At 37.7% G+C, this 23,679-nt stretch overlaps 1 protein-coding gene across 1 annotated transcript in view; it reads left to right on the top strand.

Moving 5' to 3' along the window:
- LOC136257183 (pre-mRNA-processing factor 17-like) overlaps positions 1-23,679 on the top strand; it is a 59,897-nt gene that overhangs the window by 15,340 nt on the left and 20,878 nt on the right. The window contains exons 3-12 of the mRNA XM_066050253.1: positions 1,570-1,748; positions 2,223-2,260; positions 2,820-2,965; positions 3,225-3,324; positions 4,302-4,425; positions 4,866-4,956; positions 16,805-16,850; positions 18,155-18,321; positions 18,394-18,444; positions 18,786-18,826. Of these exons, the coding sequence (XP_065906325.1) occupies positions 1,570-1,748; positions 2,223-2,260; positions 2,820-2,965; positions 3,225-3,324; positions 4,302-4,425; positions 4,866-4,956; positions 16,805-16,850; positions 18,155-18,321; positions 18,394-18,444; positions 18,786-18,826 (983 nt within the window). The remainder of the gene's footprint in view (positions 1-1,569; positions 1,749-2,222; positions 2,261-2,819; positions 2,966-3,224; positions 3,325-4,301; positions 4,426-4,865; positions 4,957-16,804; positions 16,851-18,154; positions 18,322-18,393; positions 18,445-18,785; positions 18,827-23,679) is intronic.

Below are 23,679 nucleotides of genomic sequence, written 5' to 3'. Positions count from 1 at the left end.
CCAAATGACGAGTATAGTGGGTTTACCTGTCGAGAGAACAATCCTGGTTACAGCATCAATCTTAAACGCTACTGGTGCGAGGGGGATACTGTAACGTTGACTGAAACGAGACCGAAGCAAACGGACACCAACACGTGTTCACACTATTAATCAAGCAAATTGGTACACGTGAGCAAAGTACAACCCACAATACATTAATATACACAATTAAATACACGGCAATATACAATAGTTATTTAAGAGTTACTCATTGTCCATGACATACACCCCCATCACGAAGTTACATGTACCTCTCTACATTCACTCTACAAGCAAGCTTACCTATCTAGGTCTTTAGTAAACTTCATAATTATTCATAAATGATTCAATAGCACTGATTAAAAAATTAAACTTGCGTAACCGAAATTTTCCGTGATATCTCTAGGAATAATCCATTCATCGTAACTGAACGCAACCAGAGTGTACTAACTGCTGACCCATAATTGAAATTTTAGTCATGCATGTAATAATATATCCAGTGGTTGCACTTGGGTGATTGATTACCCTGCACATGCGAATGGGAAGTGTTACAGATTAGCTGTAACATGGGCACATCCGGGCTTTTGCCTGATATGTATGCCCTCAGCCCTCACACTGTTGGGCATACATATCAGGCAAAGCCGTCATGCCCACATTACAACTATTACATGTGTTAAGAATTTCAAATTCTCAACAGTTTTGTTGAGAACACCGCCAAAAATTATCCTAGGAGCAGAAGATACAGGAAAGACTTGTACTACACAGTCACTGTCATGACCATCCTTTATATGTGACTATTAAAAAATTGATTGTGGGTTTTTAATTATCGTGATGTTAACGTACAAAGTAGTAACTCTATTATGTGCATGCATGTACACACACACACACACACACACACACACACACACACACACACACACACACACACACACACACACACACACACACACACACACACACGCACACACACACACACACACACACACACTAGGGCTGGGAGGTAATTTAGATAAAATGCCTATCGAGAGAATTTTCTGTGATAAAGATGACGGTTTTTTACTATGAAGATAATTGCAAACTTCCATAAGTTTTTTGTAATTTCCACAAATATTCGGATGACTTATTTGTGGAATTGTTTCTACTCTCCTGCCAACTCAACTTATATACTGTTTAATGTACAGCTATTTGCTAAACTATCCTTAGACGGGTCTATATACAAAAGTATGAAATTGTACAGTGTGTAGTTATATTATTTTGTGCAGATCACTCCTTATTGAGATAAATCATTATTGAGATAAAATTGGTCTTCATTATCGAGATATAGGTACAGTAAAACCTGTCTAATCAGTTCACTGCATAAAAAGGCCACCTGTCTAAACAAAAATCCCCACATGATGTGCCAACTGTGTACAAAGTGACCAGCCACGACCTTAATGAGGTCAGAAAATTTTGTCCCTATGATGACCAGAATAGACAGGTTTCACTGTATTTTCATAATCACACAGTCCTAACACACACAGAGACAATTGTATATGCTGTTGATATCCACAGGTCGGTCCTGTAAACCCCCGTAAGACAAGACGTCAGAAGGCACCAAAGAACATGCTGTCTGGCTATGTTGAACGAGCCCATGTTAATGCATTTGATTTTGACAACCAGCGGCGAACCTTCCACACAATGGGCTACGCTGTTGATCCATCCACCATTGATAAGCCAACAGAGAAGCCAAAGTGAGTATGTACATATATTTCTAGTGAGACTTCTCAATTCATGACCCACCCTGAATTGTGGATAATGAGGATACCTGTATGAAGTCCCATTTCTATTAAGCTACAGTATATGATTAGGCCGTAAAGCTGGATACCCTACTAGTAATAAGGATAATTCAACATGGTTTATATCAAGATGTCCAAATTGCATCTCTGCTGAACACAAGTTTAAATTTCTAATGTTGTATGTATATGTTGGTTAGTTTTCTTGTTTAAATGATTGTGTGAACCAACAAGTAAGTTGACCTCGGAAAGTGAGCATTTGAAATCCTTATTGTATGACTAGCAAACTCAGTAGACAATGCACACTGGAGAGTGATGAAACAAAACAAATAGCGTGTGTAGTATAGTGTTTGTCATGTGTTACTGTATTACACATCAAGCACAACAGACATGAATGATATCCGAACATCCTTGATGTCGGTGTTGTTTCAGGGTGATTGGTGATGTTGACAAAGCAGAGAAACAAGATGGTTAGTTGGTGATTTATGTACATTGTAGAATGTTACACATAGATACATGTTTATGCTATTTTACAGCCATATATGTATTGTTGCACATATGAAGTTAATATTATTATTATTGGTTACCAGCATGCATAGAAAAATACATGGCACACTTTTTCTTAGTTATGCCTGCTGTTAAATTCTTACTTCTTGGATTTTGATTCCTACATATTTGAATACACTTCTTTGGCTGGGATGTGAATTCTTTGTGATTTTTTTTTGGCAGTTTAACAATCCTGATATAAGGCACTTTATACATTTACGTAGACACACAACTGATACTATAGGGTGCACAAAAATATTTGTGAGTGACATGCATCAAAATTTTATTGAGCATTTCATGAAGGCTTCACCAGCTTACGAATTTATGAGCTGCTCTCCAGCTGAATAACCATGTTTCCCACCTTTGAAACCATATCATGCCTTACAACACAATGTGTACGCTATATCTGGGTGTGTCTTACCTCATAAGGAAATGGCTCACTTCAGTAGACATGAGTACAGAATTGAATGCATTTTATTTCAGGTACTAGCATAGTGGAGTTACCTGGCAAGAAGAGAATTGGTGCCAAGCGAAAGAGAGTTGATCGTGGTGATCCTTCTGACATTGATGGCTACCTCGGACCATGGGCGGGATATGTTGATGAGCAGAAGGTTGCCAAGCCATCTGAGGTGAGAAGCAGTACCATCATGTTTTACCTCAGCCATTTATTTCTATATTAGGCAACAGGTTCTATAGTAGCAGAACAACGTTGCATAACATGCCCCAGTGTTTTCTCCTAAAAATACTCTAATAGAGCAATCACTTCACTTGTTTTGGTTATAAAGAATTTTCGGGATCCAGATAATCAATCCTATTGTAGTGTCTTTGTAACAGTTATGCCACTAAAGTATAGATTCCTGTAGTTTATTATATGTTGCTTTTCTGTAGGAGGAGATGGTTGTCCTTCAAGAGAAGTTTGGTAGCAAACAGAAGAAGGGAGGAGAAGAGGAAGAGACTAAAGATGTAGAAAACAAAACAGTACTACATAGTGAGTATCTGTGCTTGTTCTTACGTATACCAGTGTACATATAATGTGTGTGTGTGTGTGTGTGTGTGTGTGTGTGTGTGTGTGTGTGTGTGTGTGTGTGTGTGTGTGTGTGTGTGTGTGTGTGTGTGTGTGTGTGTGTGTGTGTGTTGTGTGCATGCATGCATACTTGTGTGTTTACATATGAGGCACCTATTACCAAACGATGCGTAGTCGTATTATCGAACTTAACACACCAGGCTAGCTACTCAACAGACCAAGGCCAATAAACGATAACTAAAGACTTTTTGAGCTGCATGGACCACCGATACAACATTTACAATAGTTTTCTTTAGTGGTTTCTATTGATAAAGAGCTCCAGAAGCTTTAGTGGATATGCGGTGGGACAAAGCTAACAGCACCTATAACTTCTCAGCACAACAATGCATTTCGATTTGGACCATTCAATGGAGCAGTCTTTGTTCTCCTTGAGTACAAAGTTTTAAGTAAATCAAACCAACAGGCCTCAAGTTGCGGTAGCGCCTATGGTTTCAGTCTAACTTGAATAACTTGTGAACAGCATATTCGATCTCTGTAAAATTTCTGTCACAGGTTGGTCTGGTAGTTGGATATCCCATAGAAACCTCAAAGTGACAGGGTGATTCCCTAGTAAGTTATACATTGGAATGTGCAAACTGTTCGATAATTGGTCATTGAGTGAACTACATGTACAGCTGTTCGATAATATGTAATGGCGCTTGAAGGAGTGGTAGATGATAGGCTGTACTGTTTCGCACATAACTCGCAATGTGCTGGTGTGGTTCAGTTACAACGTGGTATCCAGAGAGACCAAAGGCTGCTCTGTTGAATAGTCCAAACCAGAAGAGTGTTGTGACTTACGCTACATGTTGTATGTGTGAGTTATGGGTAATGTCTGTGTGTACTTTTAGTACTGCTGTTGTAACATATCATCACTTTACTGTGTTTCTGCATTCCTATAGTCGACAACCCGTATGATTATCAAGGTCGTTCTTACCTGCACATTCCACAAGATCTTGATGTTAACCTTCGATCAGAGGATCCACCTCTTAAATGTTTCATCCCTAAAAAACTTATACATACATGGTAAATGTGTGTGTAGTGTAGTATAGATGTGTAGTGTAGTGTAGTATAGTGTGTGTAGTGTAGTGTACGTGCATGCGTGCGTGTGCTTATCTGTTTGACTATGTGGGGGAGAACAGGCAGTGTCAGGTCCCCTTTCATAACCAACAATAAGTCTCACATCATGCACGCACATCATCAGAGGATGCCATCCATACCAGGTCACCGTACTATATTCTGTCCCATCCACTCTCTTTGGGTATCCATTTCCCTAAATAAAATGGCCTGTTATGTGCATCCTTAGGGTGGGTGGAAGTTGGGGGCAGAATCTCAAGACAAGTAGTGAAGAAAGTATTTGTACTTACAATTGTGTAATTATGCATGCAGATTGTGTATTTACAGTATACACAACATTCATAAAGACACAACATTCATGAAGACACACATGTATTGTTTCAATGTAGGTCTGCACACAATAAGGGCGTGGCTGCTATTAGGTTTTTCCCCAAATCAGCTCATTTATTACTCTCAGCTGGTATGGACTGCAAAGTGAAGGTACAGTATATACATATAATAGCACATACAGCTGTATGTCCATATATGGTATGTACAAATAACTATATACAGTACATGCAGTCAAGAGTATATAATTGGGAGGGAGAGTGTCAAACTGTGCTATAGGCTGTGAAAAATGAGCCTGTAAAGTAACCGGCATACTTCCGTTTCTTCTCGTGAACCTGACTGCTGCTGATTGCTCAGATTTAATGCCTTAAAAGTTTAGACGGGTGATCCACAATCACAATGGCTGACATTCCATCTGGACATGTCACTTTCGCTGGTAGGCAGGGGATGGCGACCATGGTGAAATCTCAAATGAAATCTCGACCATGATGAAACCTCGATGTTTTGTTTTGAGGTTAGTCTGCTTGTGTCTGCTTTGTTTGGAAGTATACTACAAATTACAAAGTAGATTACCAACATAGGTGCGCTTATAATCTAGATGGTGCTAGTTTAACTCTCACTAATAAAATAATTAAGTTTTGATGCTGAACACTTTGCAATTTCTAATTGTCCAGTTTTACTTATTTAAAATTTCAGTTACATATTTCCAACAAAAGTTTGTATATTTTAAGTAAAAGTTTCTAAATTTCCAAAGTCACTGAGTCATTTGAATGATGCCATAGTACTTTACGGGCTCATTTTTCACTGTATAGTGTAGTTTGACACTGTCCCCCCCTCCCTACTGTATTATACAGTACACAGAAAAATTTGGAATTTTTAACTAGAGTAGGGACCATACTGGTGTTGCCACGATATATCGATACATCGATAGTGTCGATATAACATGATATGATATACCAATCAGTTATATCGATGGTTGCACAATAGTGGCACCAATGATGTGGGGGAGGCCAGACATATGGTATTTGGCATTTAATTAAGTTATGTGTTGATGGTGTACATAGTGTGGTAAACAAGCCAACCCCAAAGTAAACTGGGAGGTTTTAAGGTTTCTATGTAGTGCCAGCCACTTGTCTCAACTGTAAAGCAGTAGCAAAATGCATTTAAAACCTGATAAACAAGAGTAACTTTTGCTTGTGGTATACGTTATATAGTTATACAACGGGCACAAGTGTTCTGCCTGATATAAATGCACGAGCCTGAGGGCCGTCAGGCCCGAAGGCAAGTGCGTTTATACAGGCAGAGCATGAGTGCAAGTTGTATAACTGTTATGTACTACTTACCTAATAGGTGGGGAGAGCCTCACAAGGCAGGTGTAACACTTATAAAGGCCAGGTTTCTAACATCAATTGTGGGTAACCAAGCCGAACGTTGCGATGACGTCCCCTCTACAGTACTGCAGCCACCTGAGATATTGAAAGCTAGTACGCTATGGGTTATATCACTAACCTGCATTCGCTCTTTGACTCTCATCATGTAGTGCCCAGTATGCCAGCGTGATCACTCAATCGCCATAAAGACTAAGCGCCAGACTAATCACCATAGTGATTCTCTCGAGCGAAAAAAAGCAGCTAAATAAACGGCTTAAGTAAACAAAACCTAACTACTAAACGATACTAGTCTAATTCACACTGGCTAAACTCGAATCTGCTGGCATGACAAAACTAGTTACCACAATCGAAACGTAAAGGTGAGTATTATTTAGAATACAATAGTTTTATTGAGTCATTGTAGAAGTAGACTACAGTTTAATCTGGGCCAGACTAGTAAGGTGTATAAGTACGTTTATATATATGTAGACTAAAGCTGTGGCCACCGCGTTGGCTTTTTCGATCGCCATTGGCTGCTTGGTAAACATTATACGTATTGGTGACGTTATGGCCCACAATCGACCTTTACATGTCAGGGTATAAAAGAATTCGAGTGATCTGTGAAGTGTCTTTCCACCTATTAGGTGAGGTGTTGTAGTGGTCTTCGCCACCGGCACTTGTGCTGCTGCACAAAACCGCAGCCAGTGCAATATCTGTATATTGCACTGCGGTCAGTGCATTGTAACTTATAATGCACTCGTTGCGGTCTACAAAACCGCAACCAATGCGTTATAAGTTATAATGCACTCGCTGCGGTCTGCAGCAGTACAATATACAAATTATGGCACTGGCGGTGCCTTTGAACTGCCCACACAGAGTGGTACATTTAAACTTACAATGAATATGTTTGTCTTGCAAATGTTATAGTTAATTTTATATCGTGATATATGTTCTAATACAACATCAATATCGTGTCCTGTACAAAACACCCAATAAGAGGCGGTGGTATATATTTGATATACTACAGCAAAGTAGCCAATGAACGCTGTATAACATTTGTTCTAATCTTGTTCGGTGATATCCGAATGTGATTGGCTATATATTTTCATCTCTATGGTTACGATATATCACACTCCAGTAGTAAAACACGTATACAATGAATACAATAGACCTTGCAGACTTCTTGTCTTCGAACCTTGCAACGTTTGTGCGTTCCGATGAGGAAGACGAACTGGACCAGTTATTTAGCAGTTTAGCTGAGACAGAATTGGACGCATCTTTAATAAGGAAGCAATATACCACCAGCAATAACACTTTAGAGAGAGCAACTACTGCCAACGAGACTTCCGGCACTATAGAACCCACAACAACTCTCAGCAGTTCTAATAATGATGTCGCTAGTCAAGTCGCGTGCCCTAGTCATGATGCTCAAGACCACGCCCAAGCTATGAGTTCATTCGCCACAGCTAGTAAGTCAGACTTACAAACATTTGCTGACAATACAAGAAATTATAACACCACAAAAACTACGTTAACTTGGATAAAAAGATTTGATACATGGAGAAAAGCTAGAAATATACAGGAGCGACTTGAGAATATTCCAGTGGATCACCTTGATGAAATATTGCAATTCTTTTTTGCTGAGGTCAGGAAGATCGATGGGAGTGAGTATGAGCCAGATAGTCTTCGTACAATGTTATCTTCACTGGATCGATGGCTGAGAGAGAAAGGCCAAAAATATAGCATTATTAAAGACAAGGCCTTTGAAGGATGCAGGAAAGTACTGAATGGAAAGGCTATATCACTGAGAGAGAAGGGTATGGGAAAACGTAAAAACAGATCAGATGCACTGACTTTGGAAGAAGAAGAGCAATTGTGGGAAAAGGGTGTATTGGGGTGCACAAATCCCACCAGTCTGAACTACTTGATATTCTATACAATTAGCCAGCAATTCGGTACTAGAGGTTGCCAAGAACACCATCAAATAAGAGTAGAAGATCTAAAATTTGTAAAAGATGTGTCAGGTAAAACTGTTTATGTTGAATGGGTGGAAGGAATTACTAAGACCAGGCAAGGTGGACTTGTTAAGGAAAGCCGACGACTACCTCAGCGGTTGTACTACCAGGGTCATGATCAATGCCCAGTTAAGTTGCTGGAACTATTGATATCAAAGCGGCCTGATGAATTAAAGAACAGTGGCCCTCTTTACCTTAAACCTTTAGACACACCAATTAATGAAGTTTGGTACACAACTCAACCCGTTGGTATGCATACCATTGACACATACATGAAATATATTGCCATGCAAGGTGGTTTAGACCTTACTAACAAAAAATTTACAAACCACAGTGTTAGAAAAACAACAGTCCGTAAACTTCAGAAAGCAGGGGTCTCAAATGACAAAATTGCAGCTATCACAGGACACCGCAATGAGCAAAGTCTTCGAGCATACTCAAATGCTGATTCTGATGATCATAAAGGAATAAGTGGAATTCTCAGCAGCACTAGGAGTCATTATCCCTTTCAAAATGTGGCAAACATTCCACAGTCTCACAGTAATGTACTTCAAGCAAACGGTCATATTGGCTCAGGCCCTTTCTCATCATCAATTAATGATAAATATCACTTTTCAAACTGTACTGTATACTTTGGATTTCCCAGTACACCAGCAATGGAGACACCAGGACAATCACCTAATCAGCCCTATAAAAAACGCAGAGTGATAATAGATTCAGACTCAGACTAAACAATCTTATAGTGTATATATTACTGACAGTATTTCTTGTAGAAATGGGACACATACAGTGTGTATATATTCAATGCTGGACATTGATAGACTCAGTATATTGAAGATATTGATATTCTAGTAATTAAACGAGATGTTGTATTAACATATTATACTACAGATATTGTGGTATTCGAAATATATACCAAAAGATATACATATTTAGGAAAGGGTGCTATAGTGCGAGGCTTCTTCGCCTCGCACTATAACATCTTTTCTAAGTTTGTATATCTTTTGGTATATATTTCGAATACCACAATATCTGTAGTATAACATATACATATCGTGATATAAACCTTGGTGATATATGATATAGAGTTTTTCTATATCGTGGCAGCACTACACCAAAGCACATCGATAAAAGGTACTAAAACAAGCTGGAGTAGTACACGATATTAAATCACAGTAAAACAATAAGCATCTGAAATGACGCCGCGCGCCCCAATTATCATCCGAAAAGTGAAGTATCCATTACGCTTCGTTGTCAGCTATGTTCAACCCGTTACGCAGCATTTCAAATCAAGAACTGTTCGAAAAGCACCTCTGCAATCCATGCATACCAAAAGAAAGAAATGGTGCCGTGCATCCCACTCATATCAATTATCGTCTGAAAAGTGAAGCATCCATTACGCTTCGTTGTCAACTATGTTCAACCTGTTATGAATCAAGAACTGTTTGAAAATCACCTCTGCTATCAAAATAGCCACTATGACAAATACGGTTGATTTCCATTACGAAGGGAAGCCATCATGTGCTATCGCCAAATCGACACTTTTTGCTGTCAGCAAAGATGAATGGGACACAATGGAGGACACTGGTAAGTCCATGAAGAATGCATTGTACATACTGCGGTATGCCAAAAGGCACCTGTCGGGCCGAAGCGACGTCGAACAGTGAAAAAAATCAAGCCCGTAGCCTTAGCTGTTATCAAATTATGCTTGTCTGAAGGCATCAGTCAGTCAGTTACTTACTCAGTCAGTAGAAAATTCCGTTAAATAAATTATTTTTAAAATTCCGTTAAATAAAGTATTTTTAAAATTCCGTAGCAACTTGTTGAAAGCATTTCGGGTCGATCTGAAAGCTTGTTTGGGCTTAGTTTCACCTAACCAATATTGCCTGATCATCGTTAGGGGAATTGAGGTTGTTTTTTGGGTGATATTATTTTGTGGGCCATGCCTACTTCTTTGTGGTCCCTACTATACAGTACTATTGTAGTGTATGATACTTTTGATGCAGTATGTATTAGGGCTGGGACGAAGCTTCGAATGTTTCGGTGGTTCGAAGGTTAAGTAAACTTCAAATTTTAAAACTATCCTTCGAAGCTTCGTAATGCACTCATTGTTTACGAAAGAATTACAAATAAACGTCGTTGTCTTTATTGCAGCTGATTATTGATCTTGCGCGATCGATGTTAGTCTCTTCGCGAGTGCCACGCCCACTTTTAAACCTACGCATTTTAGCTTGTTATAGCCTTGAAACACCTTATAAAGTGATAGATATTGCAGGAAAACATCCGTTTAGCCATTATTTGGTGTTTACCTATGCATGATTGCAGTATAGCGGACACGCCCACTTGCAATCGATTGATCGCGTCATTCAGTACTGCTGCTATGCACTTTCCAAATGCTTACAAACTTATTAAATAGGACCAGAAAGATAAAACTTAAGAAGGATGTTAGTAAGTACAAGAAAACCTGTAACTTGAAAGCTAACACCGAAGCTTCGAATGTTCGAACATTTTACAAGCGAATATTCGAAGGTAAATTTCAATATTCGTCCCAGCCCTAGTATGTATGTATGTACATGTGTTGTATAATTATAATGGAATACTCCCTGCATAATTGTAGGAGAATAAAACTTTTCTATAGATTACCTGGGCTGACCCAAAATAAGAAATGATGTGGTTCCTTTATTTGCAAGGCTTAGTGTGGTAATATCTCCTTTATGGCAATTGTCTAGTACATGTGATGTTGCTATTGGAGACACTCAGTAACTCATAGTGAACTGGATGATGTAAATAGTATAAACCAAAACCCACAATCAATTCTAACATATGTGTTTATATAAGAGATGAGCAAACCTGGACAAAGTGATAATCAGCTTGTGATCATAATTAAATTTTTGTAAAGGTCTGATCTTAAAGGACCATCCAAAAACAATGTAATGTTATTGAAGCCATTTTCCCTGCAAAGCTGTTTATTAGCTTGTCATAATTGTGACCCGCTGAGCAATAACTGGGTGTTTTTGCAAAACCTATTTTGCTATTAAAATGTATTGGGTAAAAATACACATGCTACATAAATATTTTATGCGTATATATTAATCGCTTCGTTATGTACTGAAACAAAGCTCCAAGTAATAAAACCTATGCATCACCAGATTCTCCTGTTCATTGGGAGTAAGAAAATCTTTGTTTTGTGCCTGCACAGCTACAGTTCTTGAGTTATGGGTGCTTATGTACGATGCGGTAGAAATTAAGTTTACCGTCGTAATTTAATTGTTGAAATGGCCCTCTCCTTTGTCCACACGGAGACGCACAAGGAAAACACTATACCTTGATTGATGTACCAGTTCATGGTGAACAAACTGAGCCAAATCACATCTTTGTAGCTTGTTTCAGTCGTGAGTTATGATCCGCCTGTAATTTATTTGCCATTTTGTTGCTGTAAAAATCGAGTTTATTCCTGTCCCAACTGTCTAGTGCTATAACTCCAAAGACTATTCATCACAAAAGGCTGAGGCTTTGGTTGTCCACTCCTTTGTTACTATAGATAACAGAGAAGCAATAAAATGGAATTTGATGAATTTTGCGAAAACTGCTGGTGTTTGCTCAGCGGGTCACAATTATTAAATGTCAGATTTTGTATATCGACAACCACTGTCAGCATACACTCAGGCATTTACTTAAGACCCATTGATGACCGAATTCCTGTGACTGCTGGCCATATATATACTAGCTGTAAGGAACTCAACTGTGTTGTTTTTGTTTACATAATACTAACTATGATTACATAGAAAACGCTAAACTTCAGTAAAAACCATCCCAAACTAATAATCTTAAACTCTTATATAGTTTAGTGTCCACCGATAATCAGATTGGTTTTGAATCAGAGCCAATATTGGTATCCATTGGTATCGGGTATTCCGATACTGATTAATAACCACCTGCGCCAATTGTCATTATCATAATTATCATCATAAATGCTATGCTAGCAAAACTTGGGGTCTGGAAATAGTGTTGAGCAGTATTCTGATTTGCTTTGTTAAACATTGAGCAACTGTTACTATGGTTACATGAAATTCTCTAATAGAACAGTCACTGCATACAATAATAGAGCAGTCATACATAGCTAACTTGAGAGGTGTGTAAATTGTACAGCAATTATCAGTATCAGTATGTGTATCGGTGAAATTTACTGCTAGGTATCAGTGTTGGGTCAGTAAGTATTTTTCTGTATTGGTATAACCCTAATATAGACTTACATTACAATCTATTTCACAACTGGTTCTTCGTGATTTATCCCATTTTGAGTATCAAACGGTACGGTTGTACTGTTTAAGTAGGGATCCTGGTGAAATTTTCGTGCTGCCAAAAATTCCACCTTAAAAAAGCATCCTAGAGATATCTTACGAAACGAAAATCACCTTTACGGAATAGTACTAGTCCATATAATGCATAAAACATTAAATAAACAAAACACTTCCAGATGGCTGGATATAGAATTTTAAAAAATTGCCAAAACTTGAATTTTAGACTGACTGCCTGCCTGACTGACCACAGTTGCAATCCTAGAGGCCAAACAAAGTAGTGCACAGCCACCATTTTACGCCACAGTAGCAAACTCATCAGTGGGATGTGCCTTTTGGGGTTCCGACGAGTGTGTACCCTCTGTGCCTTGTCTTTTCTTTTATCTTGAATCAGGCTGCTTGTCTTCTTCATCCAACGAAACCATATCGAGACGTTAATTTTCCATATCAACACTTTCTCTAAGCAGCATAATAGACGCCACAAGATTATTTAAGGTGCTTAGACTATGCGCTACTGTACGGATCGGTACCGGTACTAGATAGCTTTCATGATAGGTCACAAGATCACGCCCATTCTTTACTCTACGCACTATCGATTGAGACACACTCCTTTAATGATAGCTGTATTTCCATGACTACACACCTTCAAGTTGGAAGGCTGACTCGAGACACTCTAATAATCGATCAAAACCACGATGACCATGCCCCCTTTTGGCAAGCGCACATCTTTGCAGGCTGACTCGAGATACTCTAATACAGCAGTCACCCTAATAGAACAGTCACATGTTGATAGCTGCTAGCTGTATGCCTTAACAAAAACAAAACAAACTAGTACATTAAAAATTAGAATGCCAAAGTAGGGATTTCCCACCGAGCTATGCTGTAATAGCTACCATCGTTCATCTCTTGTTTCACTACTTTTTATTGCTTGGATCCCTACTTCATTTTTAAATTTATGTACTAGTGTATGTATGTACTTGTGTGTACCATACCTGGTCTGGGATAATAAAAAAAAAATTTATCTTTGTCTGTCTCCATAGCAGTGCTCTACAGGGGTGGTTTTAGGGAAGGTTCAGAAACTCCTTTGAGGTTGGGCTTAGTACAGAACAGCTGTTTAGCCATCAGGCTACTACTAACTGTTAGCTAGAGTATACCAATTCTTCCTTAACTACAACTATGCCACTATTTAGGACATAACACTTGAATTTTGCTCACTGTTGCTCTTGCTATATTTTACTACATATATTGCATACTGTATCACCATTCAATTAATATATCGATATCCAAATATTGGATAATATCCATTCTTGCATTTAAAAAAAAAATTGAATCAGTAACTTTTCGGTCACAGGCTAGTATTTTCCTGTCTGAAACTTCCTTGATAGACCTGTTGTTATGTACTCATTTTAAATAACTGTTTTGCTTAAATGGACAATTACCCCAAATATTTACATATGTAGGCCCTCTGCGCCTTGTCTTTCAAGCATTTTCCCTATCAACACTTTCAGTACATACGTATTTAGATGCCACAGAATTATTTCAGAGCTGGATTTCAGAAGTTGTTGTTATTGTTGACCAGCACTGAAAGTCTGACAGCAACATGTGCTGCAGCCTTAGGATTATATACCTAGCAAATTGGAACTGGAAACCTAAGAATAGTACTTGACCTAGCTAACAATAAGGTGTAACAAAAGGGCCAAAGAAAGTACTTCAGTCCCGGCGCTACTATAAGAGGTATACTACTAGTTAGATATCTGCAACTTTGCAATTGGGATCCCGTTTGCAATAGGTTCACAACCACACCCATCAAATAAATATATAATAAGATCTAGGTGGATTAATAGCGATAGAGTATGGAGACCACGCTTCTTAACAATCTAGCTCTTTACTTTATAGTAAACAAGATGATCTCACCCTTTATTGGTCTAGCTAGCTGCTCACCCCTTGGCTGACTCAAGATACTCTAATCCAACAGTCATGTGTGTGAGATATTCTAATACAACAGTCACAAGTTACATTGTAGCTAGCTGTGCTACAACAAGAAAAACTAAGCAAACTAGTATTTTAAAATTTTAAAATGAGGTAGGGATCTATGCAATAAAAAGTAGTGAAACAAGAGATGAATGATGGTGTTACAGCATAGCTCAGTGGGAAAGTCCCTACTTTAACACATTAGCTATAATTTTGTTTAATGCCAATGTAGGGACTTCCCACCGAGCTATGTTGCAATGTCATCATTCATCTCTTGTTTCACTACTTTTTTATTGCATAGATCCCTACTTCATTTTTAAATCAACAATTTAAAAAAAATACTAGTTTTATCTTAAGATTCTAATCTATTTCTACCACTCACAACTTGTGGTGATTTTATTGGATACAGTACACCTGTAGTTATGTAGCTAGTACTGTAGTTATGTAACTAGTACTGTAGTTATGTAGCTAGTACTGTAATTATGTAGCTAGTACTGTAGTTATGTAGCTAGTACTGTAGTGATGTAGCTAGTACTGTAGTGATGTAGCTAGTACTGTAGTTACGTAGCTAGTACTGTAATTGTACGGAAATCTGTTCTGGCTGGCCAACAGACCTTTGAGCTTAATGCAATTTCACTGATAATACAAGTTTAACCACAGGTTCCCAGTGTTAACTAGAAGGTTCTCACATTCGTATAACTAATTCTCACTTACATATAGTAAAAAGTAAAATGCTAGCAAGAACACAGCATGGCCATCACGTGCACTGGGCATTTTAAATTGGAAAAGTTTGCCCACCTACAAGTTACTTAGTGACATTCAACAAACGAGTCGTAGTGAGTTGAGGAGCTGCTGTTTTTTCCCTCCCTAATAAATTTAATTCTCCATTGATACGTATACCTAATCTTGTATATTCAATGTGACATGGGTTTCAGGGTGTTGAACTTTCATGAGCTGTTTACTCCACATGAGTTTGGCACTGGAGATTTGTAGTGGCCAAATTCCTCCTGGATCATGTGAGCATCTCACGTGTGCCTTAAATCAGGAAAGTGTTTACACAATATACCAGACAATTCGGCCTTTCCACCCTGGCACACCCATCATTCCACATGAGTCTCAAGTCTGTGCATGTATAGCAATAGTGTTGTTGCTGGTACTAGTTAATACATAACTGTGCAGCTTGTAGACCATACTGTGCACAGAAATCAGATCAGTGGTGGATTTCCTCAGCTATGGCGTTATCTAAAACACAGATGTTATGTAATCTCTTGAGTGTTTGCCAATTGCAAGTACACTGTAGTCCAAACTTGCTACCTACTCATAGTGATGTGGCACTGTAGAATAAACAGGATAATATAACTGACTTGTATAAACCAAAATCCACAATGATCAATGCTAGCATCAAACTGGGTTAGAAGACAATAATTTTTGGATAGGTCTGATCTAGAAAGGCCTTCAAAAAAAGTAATGCACTTTGTATGAAGCCAGATCTGCAAAAGCCCGACACAATCATGCTAGCCTAAATGTCAGTATAAAACATTGAATACAATGGGTGAAATAGTTGCATATTATTGAAAATTTTTGTAAATTTTTGAATGCCTCTTTCTAGTGAAGGAAGAGGCTAACAATAAAAACCTGGATATCATCTTATTCACCTACTCAAGAGCTAGTTGGAAAATCTTTGCACCAAGGATACATAAGTTATGAGCATTTGTTTACGTCACATCGAAGCGATCGCACGCAATCGATTTTTCTTCACGAATTTTGCCTTTATATGCAATGAAGAAAGGTAATAAAAAGACAAACTTATCCGGTAAAAGATCTCCCTATTCATGGCGAACACGATGGTGAAAATTTCAGCTCAGTACATCGATTCGTTCATAAATTACAACTGTTTTCGTAATCGCCTGTGATTTATTTTCCCTATACTTGCTGTACAAATCAATTTTTCTGTTGTTGCTACTTTGTAGGGCTGTAACTCTGAAAGTTATTGGCATATGAGGCTGAAACTTTGCCAGAGGGTACACTTATTATAAATATGTAATAAACAGGAATTTGAAAAATACGCGATTGTGTCGGGTTTTCGCAGATCCGATCACATATAAGATGTATAATGTATGTATCATATGGCAGCTATTAGCTTGTCAAGATGTTCTTTTTGATTAAACTATGCATTTACTAGGGCTGAGCAATATTGTTGTTTAAGTGATTTAATTATTGCAATATGCCCTACATGTCAGGTTGACCGATATTCAATTAAGTATCGATCATGATACTAAAATGCTAGTATCGCTCAACCCTAGTACACACTTACTATAGTTGACATTGTGTTTATTTCTCTCTTTAGCTATGGGAAGTGTACAATGAAAGGAGATGTATTAGAACGTTTGTTGGTATGTGTGTGAATGTAGAGGTGCACTGATATGGAAATATACCGAAAGCCGATATATACTAACTACAAAATTACAGATTCCAATACCAATATTTTTAGTGGGGTGCATCTTCTAATGTTTTCAGTATGGACACTACAATAAAAACGTTTAAAATGAGACAAAAAGTTCAATGGTGGTGTTTAAAACATTTTTTGTAAAAAAAAGGAGGAAGAGAGACTTGTGAAAAAGTGCATTGAAAAGGTGTTAACAAAGAAAAAATTATGCATGCTTGGGAATTGAACCGTTGGCCACTATGAAACAGTCTACATTTCAAACCTCATGCTTTATCCACAGTGCTACAAGATCAACTATGCCGTAGACTGAGCAATTTTAAGAATTGTGAAGTATATGTTTAAAAGTCAACTATTTACTGATTTGTGATATTACTAATATTGTGATATCAGTAACAATATTGATATTTATATTGGTGCACCTTTAGTGTGATCTTGTTATACGTACACACAACAGCCCTTCAGGTTGTATATACATACGTAATGTGTTTACCCCTGGTACGAGGATGATATCTAAGATATTGCCAGAATTTACTGGGATATTAGTGCAAATCACACAGCCTATAAACCATGACTGTAGTGAATAATTTATTTATGAAGAAGTGACTCGAACATATATGTATCATAACCATACTAAAGTTAGTTATCACCCAGTGTGGCACTTTGATCACGCTATACTTTATTTTTACCTAAAACTCACACACCTTTCACTGTACCAACACGAAACAAAGGTTTTCTTCTCTACATCAACAGGCAAATCTGGTGGTGTATGCATAGGTTTTATTGATGTGAATTTTTTAGTGCACACCAAAGAGGATAAATGTGCATGCATATTTTTACTCAATTTATTTCAATACGTGAATGTTGCAGTTTTCGCTCAGCTGGTCACGTAAACGAGTATTACACTTTTGAAAAAGAATTGTCCTATTTTGAGGCCAATTGTTCAAATGTATTATTCAAAGATTTGTTTTTACTTCCCACATTCATACATAGCAAATGGTTTATGATTAGAATACATGTCTGATTGTCTCCACATGCGAACCCCTAAGAATGACAAATTGGTACAGTAATTCTTAAATAATGATTCATTTGGTGTGTAGTTTAATGATTAGTGATGTTTGTACAATGGAGTTTCTGCTGTAGTTGTAAGAATAAAAAAACAACAATTGGAATTGTAAGCAAATAAATGTTTAGTAGCATTTTGTAACAATTAAACTGGTCATAAATTCTATCAACCATGTATCACTTGTTAAGGTCATGGTAAAGCTGTGAAGGACATCAGCTTCAATCACGACGGCACCAGATTCGTCAGTGCTGGCTATGACAGAAATATCAAGTTATGGGATACAGAAACTGGCGAGTGTGTACGACGTTTCTGTAACCACAAACTGCCATACTCTATCAAGTTCCACCCTGGAGGGGTAAGTTAATACTATATGATAATATTGTCATTTAATTACGTGTATTATTATTATCATGTCTTTATGTTGTAGCATCGTAAAGATTACTTTCTGGTGGGCTGCTCAAATAAAAAGATATATGCTGTAAGAAATTAGTTATGTTTTTGTAATATATTTTGTGCAGTACAGGGCAATTATACGTACTTCTGTATTTTTACACACTACACACAAACAAGTAGATACACAACATACATGTCCACACTAAAGGTAATGAATGCTGTTTTGCTGCCTTTCTTGTGGCAAGACCTATAAGTGCCGTAAGGAGCTTTGCTTTAAAGCTCCTGCTTGTGGTCATGCCAAACTGGAATGTACCTGTGCATTAAGAAGGTGCTTCTGCCACATGTTAGTACATGGATTATCCTGTACTCACATACACAAATAAAACGATACGCAATGCTCACAATATCTTATTTTCCTGTTTTTAGTGGGATACAAGAACAGGAGGCATTGTCCAGGAGTATGACAGGTAAATAAATCATTGTTACAGAAGCCTACGTACACACAGCGTATGCATATGTAAAGTGAAACAAGAAATTTTTAATGATGTCATAAGCTACATTAACTACACTATGTGGGTACTACGTATGCATTAATAGTATAGCGGCACAACCCAAAAATTGTGCACTTTTTCATAAATTCACGAAACTTTCCACACTCCTCATGACATGTATTTTTAGATATAGTGCCATCGCTGATTTGATCTTTGGTGACCTTTACGGCCAATTTTGTACAGAAAATTTATCATGTTTGTCTTTAACTCCCTGAAGCAGTAATTAACTTGTTAAAACATGGTACCAAACAAAAGATCTTGCTGATAGAAACAACTTGGTGTTTATTTGAAGTCAATAGATGATTTCATTACAAAGTTATGAGTATTTTTATTAGCTGCAAAATTTGATAAATTTACCTGCCCTCGAGGTGTGAATTACCTGTGGGCAGACAATTATGCATAAATTTATCAAATTTTGCAGCTAATAAAAATACTCATAACTTGTAATGAAATCACCTATTGACTTCAAATAAACACCAAGTTGTTTCTATCAGCAAGATCTTTTGTTTGGTACCATGTTTTAACAAGATAATTACTGCCTCAGGGAGTTAAAGACAAAAATGATAAATTTTCTGTACAAAAATGGCAGTAAAGGTCACCAAAAGTCAAATCAGCGATGGCACTATATCTAAAAATACATGTCATGAGGAGTACTATTTACTGTATGTAAAAGGTTTCATGGTTTTATGAAAAAGTGCACAATGTTGCCAATTTTGGGGGCTACGTTGCTAAACTATAAAGTGTCTTTTCTTCATAGGTGTATTGTGTTTATTCCCCAATACTAACTACAGCGTTGTACTGTTATACATATAATTTGTGTATCATGCGCACAGCAGTTAGTATACAGCACATTCTTGTAGTTCTATAGCCGGTACTTCTAACTAGCTGTTAATGGGGTTCTACTTGGTACAACTGCTATACGTACGTATATCCAGAGATAAAGCCATGGTCAACCCCCTACAGTGTGTCATGTGCTATATAGCAGGTTATTTTTGTATCACTTTCGGAGGATCATCACCATCCAAATTTTTGAGGTGGGAAATTTTCATTTCTTCAGGATCTTGCAATACTTAAACATTTTGATCAATTGAGTTCTGAAAATTACAAATTTTGAGGTGGAAATTTTCAATAATGTATAACTACAGTAGCTATAAATCTGTAAAACCTGTAAATAAATTTCTCCTCAAAACAAGTTGATGCTGTGCTACTTCTAAAAACCAGGTGCCCAGTAAAATACTGTCTCTTGCATCAATCAACTCTTTGTAAATTAAGTTAACCACTAGAGGTGTACCGATATAAGAAAACTAAACCGATCCGATATGAGATTAATCATTTTGAAACCGGTACAATACCGATCCGATATACTGATATCACTAAGTGTAGCTGTTTATAGTTGAGGAACCACATATGTCATGTTCAACTTTATTTTAACTACTGAAGACAGTCTTAAGATTATTGGCTATGCTTGGTTACCCATGGTGGTGTGGCCTCTATTGACAGCTCAGACTATAGAGCATTTTCAACACGTGATCTGGGTTACGCAATCATTTTATTCGCCTACGCGTCCGCCATATTGGTGAACCACTAGTAACAATGGTGAATTGTTGTGTTGTGGAGTGTAATAATCGCTCTGATAGAGGTCCTGATTTTCGTCGCAACCTTTGTCCTAATCGTGATGGTGAACATAATGTTTCATTCTACAGAATTCCAGCGATAATTCGTGACCGAGGCAAGCTAGAGCTGGAACTTTCTATACGAAGGAGAGATGGCTTTCTAGCTGCTATTTCCAGAGAGGACTTGGATATGAACGACTTAGGGAAATATAGAATTTGTTCAAATCATTTTGTTTCAGGAGAACCATCGAATTTGACTGACTGTTCCAATTGTGATTGGCTTCCTACGAGTAGGCTGGGACATACAAAGACTTTGCCTCTTACTAAGGCCCAGTTAGAGAGACACGAAAGAGCCCAACAACGAAACGAGGAACAACTAGTAAAAGAACGGATAATTCGAAAGACTGCTGAAGTAATTTCTGAGGAGGATCTACACCTAACTGTAAAGGAGGAAGTAATGGTAATACTTAAGGAGGCAATGGAGGAGTTTCAACTAGTTGAAAATTCAACTGTTATGGTCATGGAAAGATATATTTTAGAATTCGTTAAAAGTAATCTGGCAGAGGTTTTAAAGGAAGAAATGGAAGCTGAATATGTAAGATTTGCTGAAGCCAAGTGTAACTATGCAGCTACGATTAGTTCCTTACGAGATGATCTGGCTAAATGCCATTGTACAATTGAAAAGCTATCGTTGCAAATCAAGCAGATGTCAATACCATTCGGCAGTGATGAGATGCTTTTCAGTGATGAGAAAGTTGTGCTTTTGACAGGTTTGCCAAATTTCAAAATTTTGAAAGTACTATATGATCATGTTGTAGCAACCATGCCAGTTGACAGAACTGGTAAGCTTTCTTTGTTTCAACAATTTATCTGTTGTTTGATGAAGTTGCGACTAAATTGTCCTGGACCATTTTTGGCATCCCTTTTTGATGTGTCTAGTGCAAGTGTATCACGAATATTTTTAAAGTGGTTATCACAAATGAACACCAGGCTACAGGACTTGATAATCTGGCCAGAGCGTGAAAGTTTACAGAAAACAATGCCAGACTGTTTTCAAGAATCCTTTGGGAAAAAAGTTGCAATCATCATTGATTGTTTTTAAATATTTATTGAACGTCCCAGTAATCTTCAAGCTAGAACATCCACCTGGTCAAATTACAAACACAAGAACACAGCAAAAGTTTTGATTGGAATTTTGCCCCAAGGAGTTGTGGGTTTTGTTTCGGAAGCTTGGGGAGGACGAGTCAGTGATAGGTATCTCACTGAACACTGTGGAATTTTACGAAAGTTGCTACCCAGAGACATTGTACTAGCAGATTGTGGCTTTGATATAGCCGAGTCTGTTGGGTCAATGCAAGCTAAGTTACACATCCCAGCTTTCACCAAAGGGAAAACACAACTTTCTGCACTTGAAGTGGAAGAAACAAGAAAAATTGCAAACGTAAGCATCCACGTTGAGCGTGTAATTGGAGCTGTTCGCCAAAGATATCCAATTTTACAGAGTACCTTGCCGATCCATTATGTAATGAAAAGAAATGGTGAAGATATTCCATTGATTGATCGTATGGTGCGTGTGTGTTGTGCACTTAATAATGTTTGTGATTCTGTAGTTCCATTTGATTAACTATGTATATATATGTGTATGTGCTCTTTTCAGTTGTTGTTGTCTTGTAATATGTAATATTAATTATTAGTAGAAATCACAATCATTATTACCACTACATATACACGATGGCTAGATGTGCACACACAAAAATTACAGAAAAACAATTATGACAGTATGAGAGTAAATACACATGCTATTTAGCTAAAGGTATCCACATACAGTAGTATAGTCAATGCCTTACACCTTTCTTTCGATGACAAACTTGAAACTGTGGTAGTATTCTGCAATCCGGACAATACCACTTGGCCTTGCCTTTAGGAAGTCTCTCCATTTGCAAACAAGTGATATGAAACCATTCTATGGTACAATCAGGATTATCACATGCGATCATGTCTCCTTCTTCTGGGCCATGGCAATAACAGAATGTTTGTTGCTCTTGAACATCAGAAGATGTATCATCACCTGCAGAGTCACTTCCACTTTCTGAGATTCCTCCTGCAGAGCCATTTCTACTTCCTGAGGTTCCTGGTGTTGTATCATCAGTCAAGGAATTACTTGAATGTTTCTTAAAAGTTGGCCTTGTGTACCAGCTACCCAGTATCTCTGGAAGTAAACAAGTCGTAAAAAAGTTACGTGCTTTTTCTACACATTCTTCCCAGAAATCAAAGTTTTTAGTAATACGTTCAATGTGTATACCTCCATCATCATAGTCGTTGTTTCCATCCTTTAAAAATGTGCACACACAAAAGTCTGCATATTCCACATCACAGACGAACAACTGTGTTTGAATCTGGTAATAATAAGCATGCTTTTTGTCTAAACACAGCTTTTCACCTGACTGTTTTAAACAAAAAGATTTGTCCATAGCAGCAGATTGTATTGTGGATTCCCGATGGCAGAATGGACATTTTATTTCAAGTACACCCTTTCCATGACAACTGCAATTAATAATTCCATCTGGGGATGCTCCAATGAAAGGCCATTCACAATTGACTACAAGCCCACTGTCCTTGACAGAAAAGCTCTCATGTTGACCGTTACAAGTCTTGAAGTAAATATTCCGAGCTTTCTGTTCATGCTGGCATCCCCAAATTGTAGCCTTACTTTTAAAGCTAAATGCTTCTGGATAGCATATCCCTTTGATAAGGGACTGAGCTGGCTTGTCTGAATTAGTGTGGCACACGGCTTTCATTCTGGATGCAGTTATTCTCCCTGCTTGATACTTGAACCACAACTTGGAATTGCTCTGGTCTCGGGTTGCTTTCTGTATAGAATCAGCTGACTTTGCTGTAATATCTATTGTAACTAATTTACATTCAGTCAACAAGTTGTGATACTCCATTTCCATATATTTAGTATCTTTCAGTGTGCTTAATGGTGGTGGGAATTCCTTGCTTGATGATTTAGGCATGTACTCATCTGAATACTTAAGAATAACAGATAACACACCAGGTTTAGTACCACCAGTACTCAAATTTTGAAACAACAAAGAGAGTTCTGATTCTGTAGACTTTGATCCAATCTTTTTAGATTGTTCCGATTCGCCAGCT

Source organism: Dysidea avara, chromosome 6 (assembly GCF_963678975.1).
Source record: "Dysidea avara chromosome 6, odDysAvar1.4, whole genome shotgun sequence".
Lineage (NCBI taxonomy): Eukaryota > Metazoa > Porifera > Demospongiae > Dictyoceratida > Dysideidae > Dysidea > Dysidea avara.
The sequence above is the reverse complement of the archived record's forward strand: the minus strand, read 5'-3'. Positions and strand labels throughout refer to the sequence as shown.